The sequence below is a fragment of the Rhodnius prolixus genome, unplaced genomic scaffold (assembly GCF_049639745.1).
Source record: "Rhodnius prolixus isolate KJV_2025 unplaced genomic scaffold, Rpr scaffold_17, whole genome shotgun sequence".
NCBI classification, from domain to species: Eukaryota; Metazoa; Arthropoda; class Insecta; order Hemiptera; family Reduviidae; genus Rhodnius; species Rhodnius prolixus.
The window spans coordinates 275,968-301,163 of NW_027411626.1; the positions used below are offsets into that span (position 1 = coordinate 275,968).

The window sequence follows — 25,196 nt, forward strand, 5'->3', positions numbered from 1 at the left end:
TGAAGGACAGTGCTGTACTGTCTGCAAAGTTCCGCTTTGTTTTGGTAAAAAGTTGTGTTTGAATGAACATCATATAAAGCATTAGTTGCATAGTGGTATTATACAATACCAGTGTCCCACACTAAAAAAGGACTATTGAAATGGTATTAATTTTTTCTTTTCTTTTTTTCTTATTTCGAGAGTAATGATTATTTGAGAGGGATGATTACATATGTAAAATAATGGAAATGGATGTTTAGTTCCATTTTTATTATAATAAAAGAAATTCTGTGCAACTAGGGCTCTTATTTTCTTTAAAATCGTGTGCCTCAAAGAGTTACGCGAAAAGGTTCATTTTTTCCAATTGTTTTTCTTCTCGTTTTTCAAGACAGATTGACCCAACTTCAATCAAGCATTGGCCTTAATATTAATCTTTTAAATACGTAAACATCAGTGAAATTAGGAGAAAAGTTCCTTCCTTTTTCAAAAATAGATCGGCCCAACATTCTCAATTTAGCATTGGCGTGACTGAGTGGTGCGAATTTTCCTCATCAGTTTTCTTTGATTTCTTTATCACTAAGAGCTGGATAAACATTTGAAAATATTTAAAATAAACTCTAATTTCCCAAACAGCAGAAAAAAAATTTGAGTAGAAATTCACTAATTATTATAAATTTTTATTAAAAAAGTAACAAAATTTCATTCAGTATAATACAAATTATTTAAAAATAATATCATATAATGACTAAAAGTGGGGAAAAAAAAATCAAAGTAAATTGCACAAACAAAAAAATTCATGAATCGCATAATTTGTAACTATTTTTAGTTCATCTAAACTCATTTATACATACTAAATTATGGTAATGATTTTTATACAATTTCAAGATATTCTGAAGTAAGGTTCAGCGCGGCTGTATTTAAATCAGAAATCAATTTAAAATGTTGTTCATCAGATACGAATTCAATTCCATCAGTGGTCCTTGATGCTACACTGATGTTATCTTCAATATTTCCAACCTATTTAATTGAAAACAATAAAAAAATATTTTATATTGGCATTCCAGTAGTTAATTTTATTTGTAACTAGTTTCTTTTTTGTAGATCAGAAATTATAATAACATTTAATAATTCTTAAAACATTTTTGATTACTTACGATTGGAATATTAGTTAAAGGCTTTATTTGATGTATTATAGATTCTCCATTGGCTGTTATAGCTAAAGGAAAATGATGTTCATCTTCACCAAGAGCAACTTGTAGAGGTTCTCCATCCATTGTTGTAACCTAATGTCATCAATAATGCAAGTATTAAAGAAAGAAATATAAAAACAAAAGAAATATAAAGATAGGAAATCACTGAATAAAGTGAATAGTTTCAAATACTTTGGTTATTACTTTCAAATACTAAGTTTACATTCTTCTTCACGTATTCATTTAATGTAATTAATTTCTTATTCCTTTAGTTGTTTTTAGAACGTTCTTGCAGTAGAACTCGCCGTTTAAAAGAATAGTTTCCCGTTAAGTTTCAATTACTTTCTTTCCAGAGAATTATCCACAACATCCTGCTATTCATTCACGACCCAGCAAGAAGAAAACGAAAGAAAAAAAAAAAATCTTTGGTAGATCTTCTACAAATGCAAAATTCCCTTGCTGCAGAGAATCCGTTCTTGGAAATGCGCCTCCCAAAACAAAGTGGAAAATTCCGAAACTCAATTAGATCAATATTTCTACTTTCTATTAAGCAAAATAAAAATAATAAAAAACATGTAGTGAATAATAATTACAGAGAATCAATTCGCTCAGAGCAGAATTTTGACCTGGAATCCTCTTAGCGACTTAGTACGATCATAGAAAAATAAATAAACAATTGAAAATATGGTAGCAAAAAAATTTTCCCCCTACTTGAAAAAGTGTTCCATCTGTTGAAAATTTAAATGGATTTCCATCTTCATCTATGACATGCATTGTTGGAACAAATATTCTATTCAAGTCGTTTCTTGGTTGCTGAGATTGTTGCTCCGCAACCTCTGCTTCTTCTTCTACTGCTGCTTCATCCATCATTTCTGCTTGTTCCTTTTTAAATTGCTCCAAGTCATCTTTATGAATCAAGAGCTTCTCTGTCATCTAGTAACAAATGAAAAGGATTATTTTTTGATGCATGGTTTACTTTATGTTGAGAAAACACTTTTTAAAACAATAAATTGGGGCTGCTCAATTTTGCAAAGCTTTCCGATTGCACAACAACCCAATAATAGATAGGCCAAGTCTGAACTAAGGATTAATACAATAGATACTTCAATGTAAGTCAATAGTGACTACCTTATAACGCGTGGTCAATGACCTAAATAAAATATTAGCCGCCTATCCCTGACTAAGTAGTATGTCAATTGAATCAATGTAAGACTTAGTTATATTCGTCAATTTCACAGCAAGAATAAGGACATTGTCAAAGAAATTCCTTCTTGTCTTTGGTATCGTCCCTTTCCAACCCATAGACCGTAAACAGAGAACTGTCTGCCCCTATATTGCTCCCTAAATTTTTCTTTGAAAAAATGGGATATTTTTCTTAGATGGCCTTTTTTTTTTCTTTACTTCTGCTTTGATTGCCTGTTCGCGATCATTGGCTTCATCGCAAATTGTGGGATCAAAGCTGTTCTTCGCTAAGGTTACAATATCAGCTTATCCTACTGGGCCAACCAAGTCCAAGCCGCACACCTACTTAATGCTTCATCTAGGTTCACTCAATCGTTGCATATAATTCTGAGCTTCCTTAATAGTCGAAATGTCTTGAAAATGCCAGGGACCAATACTTGATTATCCAAGATATTCGCTACTTATCCAAGCATTTAAAATAAATACTGGTGGCTGCATGGCCTTTTATCCACACTACAGTTTATTCATTGGAAACTAAAACTACACTGTTAGTAGAAAACACTCAGAACACATCTTAATTACATAGTTAGAGAGTTAAATCATGCTGAAATAGTTTGCCCACGGTTTTACCGTAAGCAAAATTTTAAGAAAAAATTATATTTGTTACAAAGAAGAGCTTATTATGTTTAACGCATTCAGATGGACTACTCACTTGCTCAGAAGGGACTCCAGAATCTTGTAAAGTAAGATAAATTATTTGGCCATCTCTACCATTAATATCCATATCATTACTAGCATCACGACTGATTAATGTCCACATCTGTTCATCTGTGAAATTATTTGTTTGCTCTTTCAATTTTAAATCAGCGTTTGTATTTTTATTACTATCATTCATTTCGGCATTCTTTCGTTCTTCATTTAATAAATGCATCTTTTTGTGTTTTTTCAAATTTGAACAATCAGAGAACGTTCGATCTGTAAGGAAATTATTTTAAATTTAATATAAAAAAAAATTTGAACAGAATATGCATTTTTATCATTGTTTAGATATAGTATAGAGTAAACTAAAGTTTACTAAACTAAGCACCTGTTTAAACTTATAAACTTTACTGCTCTTAAAAAATTTGACGAAACCACTAAATGCTTAAGAAAAAAGATATTCAATAAATAAATATCCAAAAAATTTATTAACTGGAAGTGAATGAAAAAGAAGTATTCTAAAAGAAGCATTGCTTATTTAATTTTTACCATCTTGTTACTTTTTATGAACAAAATAAATTTACATCACCACGAACAGTAATTGTTTTCTTTAACTTTTTTTCGGTATCACTATCTTAAGATAGTGAAAGTAGTGAACAGTTTTCAAAATTGATTGAATTTCGACGATGAAATCATACCCTTTGGTATTATACAATTATAATATTGTATTTTCAATATCTAATCTGGAAATATATAGGATATTATTCACTTATTTTTCTTTAATTATTCTTAGGGTTCAAATATAGATACCCCTCTTTACATAGACGTTTCGAACTAAATCAATCAGTTTTTTTCCTTTAATTGTCATGCAAATGTAACTCGAATCTTTCTTTTGTTGTCTGTAAGTTCTTGAAAGATTGTTTTCTATATTACATACAGGTAAGTTTAGTAGTTTTTTAAGAAATATAAACTAAAGCTGATGTAATAAAAATAAAAATAATAGTAACAATAACAATAATAATAATAAACAAACTTATGAAGCATTACAATTCGAAACATTGACGAAGAGTTACCATCTTTTTACCATATGTTCTTCAAGCATTTTCTTTATTTCAATAATTTAAAGGAATAAAAATTTGATAAGTGGATGAAATTGGGCATAAAAGCGATTTACAATAGCAATTTTAAATTACAATCAAGTAATGAAATTAATCAATTTCAGTTACGATCAATTACAGTTATTACAGGATTCAATTAAAGCTAGATATTTTAAAGTGCCAATCATACATACTGATCTTGAGAACAGTATCGAATGCATGTACGGTTAATGAACCCCAGTATTCAACATTCTTACAAAATTTAAAAAAAAAAAAAACAACTTACTACAAGTTGGACAAGCATATGGCTTCTCTCCAGTATGTAGACGACTGTGCTTTCTTAATGCCCATAATTCCGGAAAAGTTTTATCACAAATTTTACATTCAAAAGGTTTTTCACCACGATGTCTTCGCAAATGACAATGCCAGGTGTTTTTATGAAGAAAAGCTTTTCCACAATATTCACAATTCCATGGTTTGTAACCTAGAAATTTTTTTAAGGATTGGAATAAATTTGGAGCAAAAGATATATTGACCAGAGATGGTAGTAGCCATTACTTGGCTCTAGAGTGGGAGGAAATGACAGCGCTACTCTGGAATTTTAAGCATGCCAGTGTGACAGTCAGCATAATTCAGAATTTATTCTTAATACTACAATACTCAAGACCAATATAAAGTTGGAGGCTTAGGATGATCTGATGGTGATTTTATCATGAAGACATCCTGAAGGTTAGAACTGCTGATCGATCTTTAACCGAAAAAAAATCGTTTAATGATTCAGTCGGGTATCACAGAAACCATTTCTAATGATCCAGCACTGCTGGCCAATCCAAAAAAAGAAAAGAAAAACAAGTTGTCAATAAGTTGTTACATAGTTTACGCCCAGCAGACATTGAAAGGTAGATGTGCTTTTTGAACCTCTATAGGAGAAGGAAAATCCTCTTTAGAAGGCGTTGGAAGGAGGGGAGTAATGAGGAAGGGTGTATTATGGTACCAGGAAGTGGTATCTGTCGTAACTGTAGGCTTACCTAGAAAACCTAGGATGGTTACAGCTGTTGGAAGGAAATATGCGCTTCTAGGAGCCCATTCTTGGAGCAATTAGGGTGAGGTGTATTGGCAACACTGTTGGCTTCCCTTACTCTTCCAAAAAATAAAATAAAAAGTGGTTTCCTATGCAGCAAAAATGAGAGACTCAGAGTACTGCTGGGTGAAAGGTCTCGTCTGGCACTGTAGAGAGAGGCGGAAAGTACAACTTACTCAAAGAAAAAAAAAAGAAGATGTCTTTTACAACTCCGATGATAGGAAGAGTCAAATAAAGGGTTAGTACTTGAACTTCTAAATTTTAAAGTTAAACTGAAAGGTAAGCCCTGTGCAGGGCGATTTTTAGGTAAGGCACAACATTTTTCATGAAAACTTACCAATATGCCTTTTATAGTGTAACCTCAACTGAGAGGAAGTGGTAAATTTCCTCGCACAAACTTGGCATTCATACGGTTTTTCACCTGTGTGAGTCCTAATATGTTCTTGAAGGTTTCCTTTTTGTGTGAACCTCTTCTGACAAACTGCACATTCGAATGGTCTTTGACCAGTGTGACTCCTACGCAAAGAAAGTAGAAAATCAGTTTTTAGAAACTCTCCCTCCCAAATAAATACTTGAAATAAAGATAAAGAAAATTACCTAATATGCAGCGTAAGACTGGTCTTATAAGTAAATTGATTTCCACAGATATGACAATAGTATTTCTTTTCTTTGGTATGACTCATTTTATGATTTACTAGATTTGCTTTCGTCTTAAAACTACTGTTACACTTATCACAGAAATATGCCCGTATATCTGAATGAACGGTCTGATGTCGTCGCAACAGTTGACGATGTCTGAACGTTTTATCACATTTATTACAAGCATAGATTCTACCTTTATTGTGTACAGTTTCTTTGTGATAAGCTAAAGATGAGGAATGTGAAAATTTCTTATCACAGGACGTACACGGATATAGTTCTTGTTCAGTATGTTCCTGCACCAAGCCGGAAGAGTGACGAGATAGCATGTGACCTTTCAGACTGGAGCCAAGCCTGGAGAAAAGAACGCTTTGAAATTTTATCTACCTATAAAAAGCACTCTACTTTTTATTCTACAAATGGTATCAATTATAATAGATAGAACTGGGGAAATTGATTTTCTTTAAAGGTATAAAAGTATGCGTAATTAATTGGAAGAAAACTATAATTACTATATTGAATACATTATTTACTGCGATGCTAATAGGTCTTAATAACAGACCAACATAATTTATGTCTTCATCCAAACTTTAAATAGCACAAGTCTTTGTCAAGTGGTAGCATCTGGACTTCTTTGCAACCTAAAACAACTTCTTCCCAGCATCTACTACCTCGTTCGCTTCTTCAATGTGCAGTAGGGCGATGAATTCTCAGTCATGGAGAATATTCCATTTATACAGCCTAATACAATGATATCCCCATTTAAGCTAGCAATACTTTATTATCCTCATATCCTGACTTTCAGATTACCTTCACTAATAGACTACCTCGATCTAATAATTAAATGTCGCACACGTTGGCGAATAAAAAATTAAAAGTGAATAAATGCATGCAAATTACATTTAACACTGGGACAAAAAAACCTGCCAGATGAAAAAAAAAAAAGCCAAAACATATCAATATCAAAGCAAGTCCTATCTAGGGTTCTAACCAGGTTTGTAAACTATCATGGTAAATGACTGAAATGACAAGAACTGATCAGAAGAAACACTCAAATGTGTCGGACTTCTTGTACCATCCGTCCAATATCCAGGGAATACAATCTAAATCTAAATTCCAGCAATGGGTGGTATCTTTTATCACGTCTGAGCGGATGTAACAATTAGGGCACATTTAGAAGACAGCTAACAATTGGCAAAATTCATATATTTTTTACAAATGGAATAATAATTAAGGGAAATACCAATAAATATTATAAATTATTTTAAAAACCATTTCAAAATAGAATTACCTAAATTTTTTATCGCAAATAGTACAAGTATATTTATTCTTCTTGTCAACATCTTCAACACTAATTTCCGATTGTGTCACTGTTGGCATAATATCATTAATATCTCCATTTGTTGAGTCCTTCTCATTAATATTTATACCATGCTCTTCAGTACGATGAGTTTGCAATTTAGATTCATGATTGTAAGCAGCATCGCAAAGATCGCACTTAAACTGCATCATTGTACGCGCTTTGAATCCTGTCGCTTGATTATTTGATTGGATTAATACTTCGCATACTCCTGGTAAAGCTTCAATACGAATATGCCCAATTACTTCATGATCTGCAATTTTAGTTAGCTTGGTTATGTAATCATCAACCAGATGAATCAAAATAATCGTGTTCTGAATTATCAGGATGTTTAAAAGATTGTTATTTCCAATTAGCATTATGCAAAGTCAGGCGAAACTGGTTATTTTAACATTTTAAACTTTTTTATATATTTTTTTTTTGTATGACATTAATAATATTGAACATATTACTACCTTTTGGAAGTTCTTCAGCTATATCTTTTTCACTGGGGTGTATTAAACCTTCTTCAACATAGATATCTTCCAATTCTTGACCGTTCACTGTGCCCTCCAATCTAAAATAGATGTATACATTTTGTAAGAAACATAGTCATTGTATTTGTTATTATTATTATTATTTTTACAAAGGATTCAGATATGCCGCAATGAGAGATATATAAATTATCTACAGTTTTATTACAATATTTTCTTAATACGACATTTATGCTCAACTTAGAACAGGGAAGGAACATTAGAAGCAGCCTTGAATAATAAAACGTAAAGTACACCTCATAATACTATGAAAATGTCCAGTATATAATATATATCAAATATATATGTATTATTCATTACCTAGCTGGGCATTTTCTCTTCCTCTTTGGCTGCGGATCCAACACATCTTTAGTTACGACCTCTACCGGAGGAGTACTCTCGGAGGAAACTGCTTTACGTGGTCGTCCTCTGCCTCTCTTAGGTTTCTCCAAGCCTGTTAACTTTTGATATAACTGGTGATCGCTTGCGAATAGTCTGCCATCTTTTTAAAAACAAAATTTTGTTTCTCCATTTAAAAAAAAACTGATTCAAATAAAATCTTACTTAAATTAAACAATGTTGGGTCGGAATCTTCAACTAGCAAAACTGTTTTGGTAACTTTTTTTTTCTCGGGTGGATGGAATCATGATGTTCACTTTAAACAATGCCATCCGCGAATACAAAAGAGGGGAAGTAATACCACGAATACCACTTCTTCAGGTATCCCACCCTAACAACAAAAACATTTGCACGAAAACCCTAAACAATACACCTAGCACATTCTTTTATTCACCACAACTTTTTCAGGGCAGGCTCTAAATTCAGCTCTGATTAGGCATCGTGAATAGCACATTAACTATTAGAAATTTTGTATTATTCCACATTTCTCAATATCGCCTTAAATATGGGATTAAATAATGGATCTGTTATATTTCATTACCATTAGATTGTTCTGATTGTTCATTGAAACTTGCAGTCTCATCACTTTTATTCTGTAAAATAAACATGTATGTAACATTAAATAAGGAAGTAATAGTTTCATTACAATAAAGTAACGCTTACTTAAGAAGTTTCATACAGTTTTGATTTAGACTGCCACCAAGAAAATTAGTAATTTTTTTTCATTAAACAACTTTAAATAACGAAATAGTTTACTAACATTTTTATTATTTAATAATTCTCGCAACTTTTGCTGGCCTGCTATTAATAGATCGAAGAACGAAATAGTTGCTTGCAACTGAATATGACAGCCTGGACAAATGGTTTGAGGGTATTTTCCATCGTCTTGTACCTAAATAGAAAATTTTTAATTTTGTAAAAGGTTTTTGAAGTAAAAATACTTTTAAAAAAGAGAGACAAAGCTTGAAAAAGTGTATTATGTATTTTCTAATTTGACTCAATGTTAGATTTACTATTAACCCATTTTAATTTGTTTTTTTGACAATTACTTTTTTAATTTTTTGTAAACTTCATTTTTCTGAAAGCATTTTTAGCGTTCATTGGAAAGAAAAAAGTCTCTAAAAATAACAATTTGAAAAAAGTATTTGACCCTGAAAAGTCAAATGACGAACTTCTAGTGAAAAAAAAAAAAAAATTGAAATAAGTGATCTCTACATTATTTACTCTACATCAACCAGGCAAATGTCAAATTTTATTGCTTATTTCCAATGAAACACAAAATATAGACATTTAATATAAAGGATTAAAAAAAACAAACTATAAGTATGTTTGATCTATGCAGTTCATAGACAACCACTGTCAGTACAGTGTCTCACTTTTATGGCGTCAAAAAAATACGGTTCAAAAGTTCTTAACAAATTAATACTTACAATTATTGGTAGATAAACGTTTATTAAAGCAAACAAATTTTGGTTATCGAATTTCTCTTTAAACAGATTAATTCCAGAAGTATTTTCTTCACAACAAAGTCTACAATAAGCAGAATCGTATAAATTGTGGGATTTTGTATTATCCATTCTATGTTCCACTTCTGTTGCCATTTTTAAGATCTGTTGGAATACTATTTGTTTTGCCAATTTTAGTTTAAACTAATTTAATTTAATACATAATTATTATTTTCCTAATTTCTACATTTAATAATAATTAACACTCTAGACTACTACAAACACTCTTTACTTAAACTCAATAATCTTATATATTTTAAACTTCTAAAAATTATCACCATTTTATACAAACTATACGTATAAAACAAAACACTGTAATAAATAGAAATAAAAATTAATTAGAATTTTTTTTTTTACCTACAATGATAAACTACATTTTAACCTTCTCAACGAGAAGTTTACAATTGTTTATATTTTTTCCACTGACAATTGGCGCTAATGCTTTGCGACGGTAGAATTTGAAACTACTATACTTAAAGCAAATTGAATTTAACGAAACCGAGATACAGTTGTCAGTTGATTGCCCGGAACTGGTATGTGAATGTCGGATGTTGTGGTGTTAGTTTTTGGAGGTTTTTAAATACGTAAGTTTTTTTTTTCTTTATTGAAAGAAATTTCCAATATCTGTAAAAAAGATTATTGTGGGATTTTAATTGTCTCTAAAAGGTTTTTCATTTTATTTTATTACTATGTATTAGCATATTTAAAAATTTCGCTAGTTTAAATAAATTTGACAATATAATGCATCAAGTGATACAAGTTTTTAGAGATTTCAATTATTATTTTGCGTTACACAAACTATAACAGACTGTTAAGAAAGTTGTTTTAACTCAAGTAAAAGGTTTTGGTTTCAGTTTTCTTAGCTTTTACTCGAAAGAACTTTACTCTTTGTAAAGTATGAAACGCAAAATTTATACTGAGATAAGGTTAAAAGATTAACAGTGATAGAATCAATCATTAAATATTACAACCTTTTTTTTTGTTAGTTTTTTAAATAAGAATAATATTAGGAATATATGACTTCAAAAAACAAAAAAATAGAATCACTACGTAAGGAGTTTTGTTTGTTTTTAAGAACAATACGAGAACATAATTCATTCTCTATATGATTTAAAATACAATTAAGTATGTGAGCAGAAAACATATGCCATTTCAATCATAACAACTGGATATCACAGATACCAATAAGAACAAAAACATATGTTTTTAGATTGACCAATGTTTTCCAACAAGTACTAATCCAAGAAATAGTGGTTTAGATTCTGTTTGTCTTCTTTGCAAACTGTCGCAGGAGTTTTTTTTCTATTTACAGCAACTTTCTCATAAGTCGTCCCAATCTTATTACTTGAGGACGGTAATGAACTTTGAATTCCTGTTAACTTTATTTCTCCTCTAATACTAACTCTAGAAATATGTTATCAATTTTTAATGAAAATAAATGATTACTTCGAAATCTTTTACAACAGTAGGCCATTTCAAAAACGTCTCCTTGCAATACTATATTTCCTCATTACCTTACTAATGAGATGTATAAAGAACAATCTGTTCTAACAATGGAGGTGCTTAAATTTTCTTTAAACTTAAAATGTGCACTAAAAAAAGTAGTTGACTTTAAACTAATACATGTTCGCTTTTAAAGTAGTATTTTTGAAATAACGCTAAAAACTAGAAATCTATTTAGTGAAATGAATTTCTGGTCAGCCAATTTTCGTCAAATTCCTTGCGAATCCCAAAAGACAGTCGCCATAATCTTTCCGGCCGAAGGAACGGTCTTCGCCTTTTTTGGCGCAGATTCCCCCTTGGTAACCCATTGTTTAGATTGTTCTTTGGTCTCAGGAGTGTAGTGATGTATCCATGTTTCATCCACAGTGACGAAACGACGCTTAAAGTCCTGCGGATTCTTCTGGAACAGCTGCAAACCGTCCTTGCAACACTTCACACGATTTCGTTTTTGGTCAAGCGTGAGAAAATCACTCGACTTCCTCGATTCAAACGAATGCCAAACACAAAGAAATAGACCGATCTGGCTGAAACTTGGTGTGTGTTCTTCCAAGTGGTGCTACTAACTAAACATAACCTCGATACGCGCCAGTAGTGCTATCTCTCTGACTTTGCACGGACTTTTCAAACGACCCTCGTAATACGCTATGTCTTAGACTATGTTTAAGAGAAAATCCGGAAAAACTGAAGGATTAATTTTGGAAATTAGTACTTTCGGTTGAATTATTTAGTCAAATAAGTTTTTTTTTTTTCCTTTTTTTAAACATTTAACCGGATCCAATTCTTGCACCTAAACAAATTTGAATAATCTGTGGTGTTTGGCGCTCAAAATATCCCTTTCACACACACCACGTACTGTTCAATTTGTAAAAACCCAATTTTTTTTTTAACTAAGGAAAACCAAAAAGCATTTTTCCGGTTTTTATCGAAAATTTGGCCTAATTGCATTCTTTCCGCTTACCTATCAAGGTGAGAGAGGTAATAACTTGTTTACAGTAACTATTTACGACCATGTTTACTATTTAAGACCAAAGTATATTAAATAAATAAAAAATACTGTGAGAGAAATGTTTAATTAAAGTAATTTATTTTGTTTTAGACTTTGAAAGTTATCACTTATTGTTTTCCGTTTAATAATTAGCATACTCGTTCAGAGCTGTATAATTATTTAAATTAGATATTTATATAACACTTTAAAATAAATACATTAATTTAAATTAAGTGTTCCTAAATATTTTTGGATGTGGTAAATAAATATTCTATTAAAAAAAAAAAAAAGTAGTGTTAATACATTCGAAAATTACAATTGCTTGCTCGTTGATATTTATTAGATGGTAAGTCCGCGGCACTTCAGAGCAAAGTTCAGCCACTCACCTCGTCCTAGGTGGCCCTTCATGAAATTTTACGAGAAACTTTATTAGAAACGAGAAACACCTGAGGTCATTGGCGCCCGCATTTATTTTGTATCAGTACATTGCCGGCCTTCGAACAATATTCTCTTGTTGCTGGCAACACTCTGTCCATCGCCGGATAGTGCAGCTGTAAGAAGCTCACTTAGCACTCTTAGCAAAGCGATTCACTGAAATGGTTTGAGTTATTCTGATACAAATACAAACGGGATCTCAACATAGAGACTTCCGGTCCAAACTAGACATCGTAAATTCGACACCATCATAATTCATCTTCTTGCCTCGTAAGAAATAATGTGCACCCAGCATGTCGGTTTACTATGAGTGTGACAAAAAGAATCACAATCTAGTAAAAAAAGTATTTTGTTAATAAAACATTCGTTTTTATTCTGAACATTTTGAAGATATAATTTATTGTTTCCTGCAAAATAATTAACAAATATGTTCAGAGCTGTGTAATTATTTTAATAAGTATTTACAGAACTTTAAATAAAAATGTACTTAAATATTTGGTTATATATGTACTAAGAATGATTGTATATTATGAATATTTTAAATTTAAATACTATTTAAACAAAACAAGGGAAGGGATTAGCTATGAAGTTAGCATACTGGACTCCCACGCGGAGGTCCCGGGTTCGAATCCAGCAGCTGACCCTTAGATTTTCTCTTCCTAGGAGCTTCTTACAGCTCACTGACCGGTGATGGACAGTGTTGTCTGTAACGAGAGAACACTGTCCGGAGGCCGGCAGTGCACTGGAAAAAGCTCCGGGCGCTAATGACCTCAGCTGTTGATGCGCCAAAAAAAAAAAAAAAAAACATTTATTATTGGATGGTCAAAGGGCTGAATAAGACACCGTTGCTGTTAACTTCATTGTTGACTGCTTTTATCCCTTCATTTAGAGTGGTGAACTTTGTCGAGTAATGTTTTCTTAACATTTAGTATCATCTCAGGTTTGTGTCTCGTGCGAGGAGGGGTTCCCATGTTACTCGTTTGCCAAGGTCTAGCCCAAGATATTGTACTTGGTTTAGTTGCGAGAATGGTGGAAATAGAGTAGTGCAGAGGTTCCCAATCTTTTTCGGTTTGCTGTTCCCTAAATAATCGGATTTTTTTTTTCCGCGGCGCCCCCTTAATACATAAGATTTTTTTTCTAAATTGTTGACTTTCTTGAAAAATTGGAAATCTTTCCTTTTCAAAAGCGATTACCCATTTAACAGCGAAAAATTAAAAAAACAGATACTTACTATTTTCCTTGGGATAATGTAAAATATCTAACTGTTTTGGTAACAACTTTCGTACTGGAAAGTTGCAAAAATTCATGGAAATTTTGTCAGCCTACACTTTTTGTTAGCGCAAAAATTCGAGAATTGGAAATTCCAAGAAAATTGCCGAATAGTTTAATTGAATATTTCGCGGCGCCCTTATGTCGGCACACACTTTGGGAATCACTGGAGTTGTGGATGGTGAGCCTTTCTTGTATATGAATGAATACCATGTTTTTTTTTTATAGATTTTTCAGTTCGTTTACAGAGTGAAATGATGTTGATTTGTTTACCGTACTGTTATGTTTTGAGGTTATCTGAGGTTATAAAATGGTGAAAATTTGAGGTTATAAAATGGTTATAAAACTTTTTTTAACACACACACACAAGATAATCTAAATATCTATAACTACTACACAATAAACAAGCTTTTTTTTAAAAAAAACAATCGATTTAAAACAACGTAAAGAATTCTTTATCGATACAAACAATATTTCTCAATCTCTCAAACAATATTAAGACAATATTGCAATAAGTATTTTTATTACACTTAGCCGTTACACTTAGGTTTCTTTTTTTTTAAAGTGAATGACTCTCTTTATTGGAATAGGTTCCCCCGCCCCAGATGCTGTCATAAAATATTAAATTAATGAAAACTGGTCTCACAAGAAGCCCCATAAAGTTTTTATTTTTCAAAATACCGTTACCAATATCTGCAGTAAACAACATGGAGTGAAAGAAATAAGGTAGCTTGGTTTAAACTTGAGGTAACTACTAGTGCCCCCTAGTATGTTTTTTAAAAAATGCAACACTGTAATAAACAGTGTTGTAAATTTTTTGTTTTTTGTTTTATTCCCGCCCATTTTTTTTGTACATTTTCAATCGTTAAATTTGTGAATTAATCGATTAGCTGGGAATCTTTGTAAACCTAAATTATTTATTTATTTATTTTGCCGCTTTAAATCTTGCTTCACGTAGTTGATACAAAAGTTCAAAGAACCGGTAGTTCTTGTAAACCTATTTACTTTCTCTCGTTATTCTCCAAGAAAGTGTTATTGATTTTCAAAATCTTGGAATTTTTTTTTTTACCAGAAATATTTGCCTTCGAGTTCCAAGGAATTCGAAAAGTTTTTTTGCTGTTTGCGTGTGTGAAGTTGATATTTCACTTAGATACCAGGATGCTGCTGTGTTGGCCGCTGTAGATGAGATTAATGTCGATAAGTACCGCCACAAAAAAAATTAAAAAAGATTTAAGTAGCTATTAGCTGAAGTTAATGTAAATTAACTAGCCGTGAACTAAGTATAAACTATTTCTAAAAGAACTAGCCGAACTGAACGAGAAGAAGAGAAGAATAAATACGTAAGAATACATAAAATAAATATAGAAGTATAAATGTATAATACATTTCAACCTTCTTAACTAAGTGAAGTAAGAGAAAAGTTAGGTGAGGAGGATTGGAATGCAGGGGAAAAAGAAGAGGAAAACCCTGCAGCTAGTGTAGAAAGTTAGAGTAGGATATGTTTTAGTCTTCTGTGTCTGTATGTTGTAGAAGGAACTGTAGGAGGCATAGTGGATTGGGATGGCAGTCTAGGGTGGAAAGGAGTTTGAGCAGACGATTTTGGATAGAGGAGTGTACTGGGGGATAATGGACGCAGTCTCCGTGGAGTGAGTCAATTCTAGTGCGTCGTCGTGGAGAGTCTGTTGCGAGTCTCAGAAATTTGTTTTGCGTTGTCCTGGAGTTTCTTGATATTGTCTACTACAAGTCCAGGCTCCAAGGCGCAGGAGCAGGCGTAGAGCAACATCGGCCTGATGACTACTTTGTGAAGGAGGAGTTTGTTTGGTCACAGTTATTTTGGAGTCACGTGAGGGAAGAGGAAATAGTAGTCGTTGTAGCCCAGTTTGCCTGCGTTTACTCTGTCCTGAACGTGGTGTAGTGACAGTCAGTTTGTTGTCTAAAGTTAGCCCTAAGTACTTCCCGCGGGTAGACCACGGAATGAGAGTGTTATTACATCTGATTTGTCGGGTTAAAAGTGGGTCTGCGTTTGGTGAAGAGTATAGCGTTAGTCTGGTCGTGGTTAATTTTAATTTTCCATTTGCTGCAGAACTTTTGTAAGACTGTATTGCAAGAGTTAAGTCTGTTGGTGATGGTGTCCATTCTCCAAGATGACCGTGTAAAAGGCCACGTCATCAGCGTACAAGGCAAGGTTGACATGAGGAGGTTGGGGGTAGGTGATAAACAGGATAGGACCTAGGATGGAATTTAAGGGAATGCCTGCTGCGATTGGATAGGGGTATGAGGAGGCAGAGTTTAGGTGAATGGCAGACTTTCTGTGGGAGAGGTAAGAGTGGAGGAGCCAAACTGAACGACGAGTTGAGTAAGATCGTGAAGAGAGTCTAAGAATGAATCCTTAGTGAGTGAATGCAATGTCCTGAGTGCGATTAACTTAGGAACGAACGTCAATTACAATAACTAACCAGGGTAAACTAAATATAAACTATTTCTTGAAGAACTGGCAGAACTGAACGACGAGTAGAGTAAGGTCGTGAAGAGTGTGTAAGAATGAATCCTCAGTGAGTGAATGCAATGCCTGGATGCGATTGAGTGTCCCCGAGCAGTGGGTTGGTGTCCTTTAGGTGTAAACCATTTCTAATAGAATTGGCCTAAACTGAATGACGAGTAGAGTAAGGTCATGAAGAGAGTCTAAGAATGAATCCTTAGTGAGTGAATGCAATGGCCCTGAATGCGATTAACTTAGGAACGAACGTCAATTACAATAACTAACCAGAGTATACTAAATATGAACTATTTCTTGAAGAACTGGCCGAACCAAATGACGAGTAGAGTAAGGTCGTGAAGAGTGTGTAAGAATGAATTCTCAGTGAGTGAATGCAATGCCCTGGAATGCGATTGCAGTTATTCTGGCATCCTTATGATGTTATCATAGAAAGCCATAAAATGCCAGTTTTTCAGACATTTCCAGTAAAATAAATATTACCGTCGTAAAATAAAGTGAAAGTTAATAAAAAACAATAATTTATACAAAAAATAAATTGCTTAAAATAAAGGAGTTTTATGGCATAATAATTCTTAATAAATATCCAGAAATTATATCATTTTAATTTTTTATCCCCAAAAATTTATTTATATTTTATTAAAAAATAAAATACATAAATATTTTTTATAACATAGCTACTAAAAACCAGTTTATTATGGAGAAAAATAATATAATAGTTTACGAGTTGTGACAGGTATGAATATTATATCAGTTAAATTAGTATTTTCATGATATACGGTAGGTTATAATGTGTTACACTTTAAGGTAACCTACGTTTTTTTTCCCCAAGAATATACTTATTAATTTGTTAAATATTAATAAAATTAAATATGCATTTGTAAAAAAAACAAAAAAGGAAAATTAATTCCTAGGAGCGTGTTTTTTTTTTAAATAGAAATAATCTTGTTCAAATAACAGGTTAACATAAATTATGGTCCACCATTCTGCACTATTATTAAATGAAAGTTTTTGTTTTTGGAGTGGTGGGGGCCTTTCTGAAGGAGAAGGGATTTTTTTTTTTATTGGCAGGGAAATTTAGTTTTTGTATTGGAAAACATGGATCCCTGATTTATGGAGGCCAAATGTTTCGTTTAAACTCGGGTGTACTCGGTTTTTTTTTTTTTTTTTTGTATTCTCTCTGCCTTGAACTTGAATAAAGTATCGTAGAATTGTCCCGTTTTCTTGGAGGTGATTTGTCATTTAAAAGAATCTGGTTTGCAAACTCACACGATTTGATCTTACAAAAATTCTCGAAGTTCTAATTTACATATTCTGTAGTAATTTTTTGTACGCAAAATAATTTTTTTTTTACTAAAGTCAACTTACTCCTCATCTCCTCAGAATGTCATGAAATGAATTATCCAAGTAATATTATTATTAAAAAAATAATTTGTCGAATTTTCCTTAAATTTGGAATTATTATTAAGAAGATTATATTAAGAAGAGATAATAAGCTGAACTTGAGCAAAACATCGTAAGCATGTTTATAATTTGACGCATCAATTTTGAAAAAGGTTGTCTTCCGGTACAGTCATATGATCAAATCTTCGTTAAGTTTTACGATTTCCATTTTTAAGCCTTCAATATTACTTGAATACAATTTGTCGTATTCGATAAAAACATGCAATTAAGTTATAGAACGTGTAAACGAAGACTTAGTAGGTAAAACTCCACCTCTAGACGGATGGCAGTCATTAATACTTCCGCCTTTTTAATGTAATTAGTAAGAGAAAGTGAATCCATAATTGGATCATTTCTGAACTGGTGACACAAGCGACGTCACCTTTCGTGATACGTCATCATTTCCCAGAAATTGTGGATTTACAAAATTTTTATCATTTCCTGTCGCTTTACTATGATATGATGTATTGAGTAGACGTTCGATGAAAGGAACGCTAATGAAAGCGAGAGAGCATGATGATCTTGTCTGGTCCTCTGTCACGTGGATGCTGTATAAAGATTGATCTTATTATCTGCGCGCAGAGACACACACAAATACAGGATGTATTTTTCTATTTTCTCTTTCAACTTTCTCGTAATTTCTTGTAAAAGGAAGTAATCGTGAAAATTTTTTATATTTTTTATAAATAGTTTTTTGTGACCCTTTGAGAAGATATGAAAAAGATAAGATTTTTTTTTTCAAATTGGATTACCATTTATCCGCTCACCATATTCGTGGCTAGCGTAGCCAAAAAAGCGGTGCATATTTTCTGATATTATGAACCATGAACTTGAAAAAGCGTCAAAGTGCCATTATTTACGACATAATAAATAACTTCGGCCGTGGTAAAGACAAGAAGATGTGCATGTTAAAATGTGAAGGTTATATTCTGTGATTGTTACAATAGTTGACTGCAATGGTGGCCATGTTGATGCCATGTCTTGATTGGGTTAAGATTATAATGGTTATATAATATGTTGGGGTTAAATTATGTACGATATGTCTGTTCTGTGATTAATTAAAGAAGAATCTTTTTATTGTGTACATCATCTTTAATATATTTGCTTTTGTTTCAATTATTTCCTTTGTTCATGACACTTGCATTGCTGCTCCTAAATGTATGATTGCGCTTATTGGCGAGAAATGATGAGGCAGATTTATTTCTCTGTAATGTTAGATTCTATTTCCCCCTCCCCGAATGCTGTGCAGCTGTAAACGCTATGGAAATTAGCTGTAAGGCTCATCTAGTGGGAAATAATTCCTTCCACGAATATCATGCTCAATGGAGGTTCCTTTCTAGGAATTTGTTACTCTAAATCTTAAGGCGCCATGGTAGCCGAGTTGTTTGTTATCAGGTCGATCTTTGGAGTGAACATAAAACACACAATTACACAACAAACCTCTTTCAACTGGAAGGACAAAATTAGATAATAACAAATTTTACATTTCAATGATGAGCAAACAATTATTTTTTTTTTTTTTTATTTTTTAATAGTTTTCAAGTAAGTTTTAATTGAAATTAATTTACTGGTTAATAGTTTTAATAGAATTGGGCAGATATAAGTAGGCTGGCTCTTTAAACATGTATGAATATCACCACGATAGCCGAGCGGTTAAGAGACTAGACCCGCAATGCTAAGATGTATTGATGGTTGCAGTAGGTTCGATTCCCGGTGTCTAGGCCTTGGATTTTATTTAATGGTTAATAAAAATTATTTATAGTAAAGTATGTTTGTTAGTCGCCTCCGTCCACGACATCTAATTTGGCAGTTGGACGTAAAGCCTGCCTGAAAAAAATAGGCAATTACTTTACTTTACTCTTAAGTCTTAAGCCCTAGCAGATCTACAAAATTAAGATCACAACTCTGGCAAGATTGTAAAAAGTGATTTGTTAAGGAGCCAGGGAATTGGTGTACTTTGAATGAAAAGTTCTACCAATCCACTAGGTGTTGTCCCTTAGGGTTTTTTTTCAAGGCCCTGCAACAAAGAAGTCAAATAAAGTTTTTTTTAGAAAAACAAATTAGGCATGTAACTCTTATCTCTCGTATTCCAAACTTTTTTTATTTTCTTTTGGGACAGGATATTGGAAACGTAAATCAGGTGTGTAGCTGTCACTTTTTCAGTGACGTCAGAGTTATGTAGCTAAGACACATTTTACATGTTTTAGATTTCATGTCACCAACGCCAGTGCCACGCACTTACAAATATTTTATATGTTTCGCAACAAAACGTCCACTTTGGGGGTTTCCGCTGCCGTGTACATTAGCATTTATTTATTGCGCATCGACTGAACGTTTTTTAGTGCAATTACTTAATTTTTTAGTCCCCCCCCTTTTGTAATATTTTTATTTTTTTTTGGTTTTTATTTCGTCTGATTATCCAAATTTTTATTTCCTCTTCCTGTACTAAAGGAAGTGTTGCGATTGTGTCAAATTTTCGATTTGGAATTTTTAACCGGAAATATTCGTATTGAGATCGTCTGAGTTCAAAAAAAAAAAACGATTTTATTGAGCGCGGTGTGCGAGATACTAGAACGAATTAAAAAAACGTGAAAAAAGCGCATAAATTTAAAATTCGATATATCGCTTGGGTGCCACCACCATCATTAAGTTTTTGGAATAAAAAAAATACCAGCCAACCGGATGTGCCACTTTAATAAATCGATTTTTTTAAAAATAGATTTTCTCGATTGTGGCTTCAACGACTTTCTTCACGTTAGTACTTTTAGGTTTCGAAATTCTGTCTGTACGTCATTCATTTTTAATCATTTGATTGGAATTGGCAAACTACTACGTGTTATGTTAGAGGATTGTGCAATTCTTGTAAATTTTATTCCACGATCTCTTGGTGACGAAACGTAATTATTTATTTATATTTATAATTATCTATAAATAAATATTCTATAAGTGGTAATATGTTGTAGTATACTGTACGGATTTTACCAACTATTCCGCTTTCCATTCTTCTTACCAACATTTAATTAATATTTGTACGTACTTAACTAATTAGGAGGGCTGTTGGTTCTAATGGTTATGAGCGTGGCTTTGTAAGTGGGAGATCCCCAGTTCGAATCCCGCGTATTGGTACTATTCATTTGTGAAGTATGCGCTTCCGCCTCCAAAATTTTTTAAGTGTAAGACTAATTCGAAAAGACTAATTTCAAGAAAATTTACTGCCTGCTCTGATAGATTATTGTTAGAATTTCTTTCGATCTAAGTTAAAGGAAGTATTGTATCAAAATTTTTCAAAATTTGAGTTATACGAGTATAACCGGATGTATACTCAGTGTGTGAGTATGGCGTTTTAAAATTTGGTACCACATTTTGGTACTATTAATCACTTGGAGCACTAAGACTAATCCAAAAACCCATCTACCGGAAGTCTCTACCTTACGGAAGCGATTGTGTCCATGAGAGAACTTGGAAAACTATCGATGACTTGAAAGTACTCTCTGACTAATTCAATTGTATCATTAATCTTACACTTAAAAAAAACTTTCAAGTTTCAATAAAATAGTTTTATCTGTTCACAGAGAAACTTAAACTAACTTGGACAGCAGAGCTTCGCTTCGAGTTTCTCCAGTTACTCGAGGGTAAGTAACTCAAATATAGCTCAATTTTTTTTTTAGTTGATCTCTATTTGTGAAAAAGAGTACTTGTCCCCCACTCCTGTATTATTAATTTCTCCATGTAAATGAGAAAGTTATTTTCATTTATGAGAAAGTTCGTAAGCTATTAATTTTATTTTCCACAATTTTTTCCAAAACTTAAGAATTTATTCACTGAACCATAGAAATACTTCTTATCAATTTAAAAAAAACAAGCGACTGCTTTTTGTTTTATCTTATCTTAAATTTTCTACTGTTTACAGTACATCCGGTCTTCTTTAATTAATGTATTTTTATTTTGTTTTTAATTACCTTGTTTTTTTGAAACCTTAGTTGTGAATAATTCACACTCTGTCTTCACCTGAATGTAAATTTTCACACAATCATTTACTATTTCAAACAATCTTACTACAGCGTTTGTTTCTTTAGAAATTACAGCACCTAAATCTGTGACTTTTACCCGCAACATTAAGGGAAATTCAAAGTTATGCAAGTCGCGACAAAAAAACACATGTCCTCTGGCATTGATAACCATCTAGTCAATCTTTGTTTTAAATACCTACAGCAATAGGTGAGAGACCTTCCACCAACCGTACAATGACTTTTCTAAATGAACAACAAACTGACCTCTCTCAATTTGTTCAGTATCCGGTCTACCCCAGAGTTCAGATGAGGACTTTTTAAAGGGTCGATGTAGCAGCAACGAATTCGGAAAAAAAAGTATTCGTTTTTCTTTGTGTGTATATTTAAATATATAAGTTCATCCGAGCGAGAGAGGATGAGTGAAAAGAATTAAGCATTACACAAACGTTCAGGAATTTGAAAAAGAATTTGGTGTTAGAACTTGTGAGAGTAGCAGTAAGAGAAAGTCGTGGGAGTCTTCAAGTGAGAGTTTTCTTAAAGCAATCGCCTATTTCTTCAGGCGGGCTTTACGTCCAACTACCAAATTAGGTGCCGTGAACGGAGGCGACTAGCAAACATACTTTACTATAAAGTTCTTTTATTAACCGCATTAAATAAAATCCAAGACCTAGACCAGGGGGAATCGAACCCACTAAACCAACATCTTACATCTTAGCATTGCGGGTCTAGCCTATAACCGCCAAACATACTTTACTGTAAATTTCTCATATTAACCATTAAATAAAATCCAAGGCCTAGACCAGGGGAATAGAACCCACTAAACCAATAATACATCTTAGCATTGCGGATCTAGCCTATGACCGCCTAACATACTTTACTGTAAATTTCTTATATTAACCATTAAATAAAATCCAAGGCCTAGACCCTGGGAATCGAACCCACTAAACCAACAATACATCTTAGCATTGCGGGTCTAGCCTATGACCTCCTAACATACTTTACTGTAAATTTCTTATATTAACCATTAAAGAAAATCCAAGACCTAGACCAGGGGATCAAACCCACTAAACCAACAATACATCTTAGCATTGCGGGTCTAGCCTATGACCTCCTAACATACTTTACTATAAATTTCTCATATTAACCATTAAATAAAAATCCAAGGCCTAGACCGGGGGAATCGAACCTACTGCAACCATCAATACATCTTAGCATTGCGGGTCTAGCCTATAACCGCCAAACATACTTTACTGTAAATTTCTCATATTAACCATTAAATAAAATCCAAGGCCTAGACCAGGGGAATAGAACCCACTAAACCAATAATACATCTTAGCATTGCGGATCTAGCCTATGACCGCCTAACATACTTTACTGTAAATTTCTCATATTAACCATTAAATAAAATCCAAGGCCTAGACCAGGGGAATAGAACCCACTAAACCAATAATACATCTTATCATTGCGGGTCTAGCCTATAACCGCCAAACATACTTTACTGTAAATTTCTCATATTAACCATTAAATAAAATCCAAGGCCTAGACCAGGGGAATAGAACCCACTAAACCAATAATACATCTTAGCATTGCGGGTCTAGCCTATGACCTCCTAACATACTTTACTGTAAATTTCTTATATTAACCATTAAATAAAATCCAAGGCCTAGACCCTGGGAATCGAACCCACTAAACCAACAATACATCTTAGCATTGCGGGTCTAGCCTATGACCTCCTAACATACTTTACTATAAATTTCTCATATTAACCATTAAATAAAAATCCAAGGCCTAGACCGGGGGAATCGAACCTACTGCAACCATCAATACATCTTAGCATTGCGGGTCTAGTCTCTTAACCGCTCGGCTATCGTGGCGATATTCATACATGTTTAAAGAGCCAGCCTACTTATATCTGTCCAATTCTATTAAAACTATTAACCAGTAAATTAATTTCAATTAAAACTTTCTTGAAAACTATTCAGAAAAAAATAAAATAAAATAAAAATTATGTATTATGTTTGCTCATCATTGAAATTTAAAATTTGTTATTATCTAATTTTGTCCTTCCAGTTGAAAGAGGTTTGTTGTGTAATTGTTTGTTTTGTGTTCACTCCAAAGATCGACCTGATAACAAACAACAAAGCAAAAACTTAATTGATTTTTTTAAAATCATTTACAATTTTATAAATTTAATTAAAATAAATAAAATTATTCAAATTTTGTCATTAAAAAATTGATTATTAAGTTTTTACTTTTGGTACTTTAGCATTTTTTTTTTTTGCATCTTATTCTCAATTTTCCCTTAGGAGGGGGTATCAATTTTTAATTTTGAGCCCTCACGGGAAAAGAAATATTCTTTTATGGGGGTACCCTGAGTTCTAAAAAAAAAAAAAAAAATGGATTTTTAAAATTGCTAATTATTATAAAAGCAAATTTGTGTAAATGGTGGAGGGGGGTTTCAAATAAAATCAGCTTCTGGGCAAAAAAAATAACGAACCGGAAATGTGCATTATCGCAATCGATTTTTTTCATTTTTTTTGCAGGCTTTTTCTCAAAGAACGGTTCCATCCGATTTTCTTTCCTGTAAAATTTTTATTTCTAAAAGTTTTCCCAGCATGCTAAATTTGAATTTAGTAACTGCATAGTTTCTGCAAACACTGCAAATTTTTTATCATTTGTATTTTAGTATGAAAAATTTGGCTACATTTTTGGTCAAGAGCGTGGCTTTGTAAGTGGGAGATTCCCAGTTCGAATCCCGCGTATGACTACACTTTATTAAAAAAGTATTATCATTTTTTAAGTAATAAGAATGACTGCAAACGCAGGATTCGAACTGGAGATCTCCCACTTACAAAGCCACGCTCTTGACCACTAGACCAACATCCGCCCCTCGTTGGCAAGATATTCTTACCGTAATCATAGGTCAAGGAGTCTTGCATACGGGGTACATTAAAATGATGTGATGGTTGCTTTTATTTGATGATAAAACAAATTTATCCTGATTCACCCACAACCATTACATTACTCTACATTCTGTAAAATCTTCAATTATTATTATTATTATTTTTGTTCTTAGCGTCAAAAATAACATTTTTTGCAGTCAGAGGACCTCCCAAAACGTGTATTTCTGGTGGAAAATTAATATTGAATACCGTTCACGAATAGATAAAATTGTAACTTTGCTCTTAAATATCTCAACTAATATTAGGGATATCGAAACGGGGTTAACGTCATTTTCCACAGTTTTTTATTTAGTTTTCATAATCATTGTCAAAACCAGTGGTATTTATGAAACTCCAATCAGGTTTTTGGCCGTAACTCCGCGAAAAATGAAGATACAGCATCGGGGGTGGAAAATTTGAAAACTAGACCGAAAAAAACATATAGTTTACTTCGTGGGTTTTTTCGAAATTC

The 25,196-nt window shown here is 32.7% G+C and overlaps 2 protein-coding genes across 3 annotated transcripts in view; one reads left to right on the forward strand and one right to left on the reverse strand.

Annotated features, from left to right (window-relative positions):
* Positions 1–639: 639 nt before the first annotated feature.
* On the reverse strand, positions 640–9,877 carry LOC141459655 (uncharacterized). The gene is made up of 13 exons (XM_074138956.1): positions 9,569–9,877; positions 8,899–9,030; positions 8,680–8,731; positions 8,061–8,241; positions 7,683–7,783; positions 7,159–7,480; positions 5,826–6,221; positions 5,566–5,744; positions 4,434–4,631; positions 3,064–3,326; positions 1,881–2,102; positions 1,134–1,262; positions 640–996 (listed from the first exon to the last, which is right to left on the reverse strand). Exons 1-13 carry the CDS (start codon positions 9,737–9,739, stop codon positions 850–852), a joined length of 2,493 nt encoding a protein of 830 aa, XP_073995057.1. The 5' UTR covers positions 9,740–9,877; the 3' UTR covers positions 640–849.
* Positions 9,878–10,095: 218 nt separating this feature from the next.
* The window catches only part of LOC141459658 (bcl-2-related ovarian killer protein-like), a 111,581-nt gene continuing 96,480 nt past the window's right edge, over positions 10,096–25,196 (forward strand). For both annotated transcript variants that reach the window (XM_074138961.1, XM_074138962.1), the window contains exons 1-2: positions 10,096–10,227; positions 21,345–21,404. The gene's annotated coding sequence lies outside the window, so the exon portion shown is untranslated. The remainder of the gene's footprint in view (positions 10,228–21,344; positions 21,405–25,196) is intronic.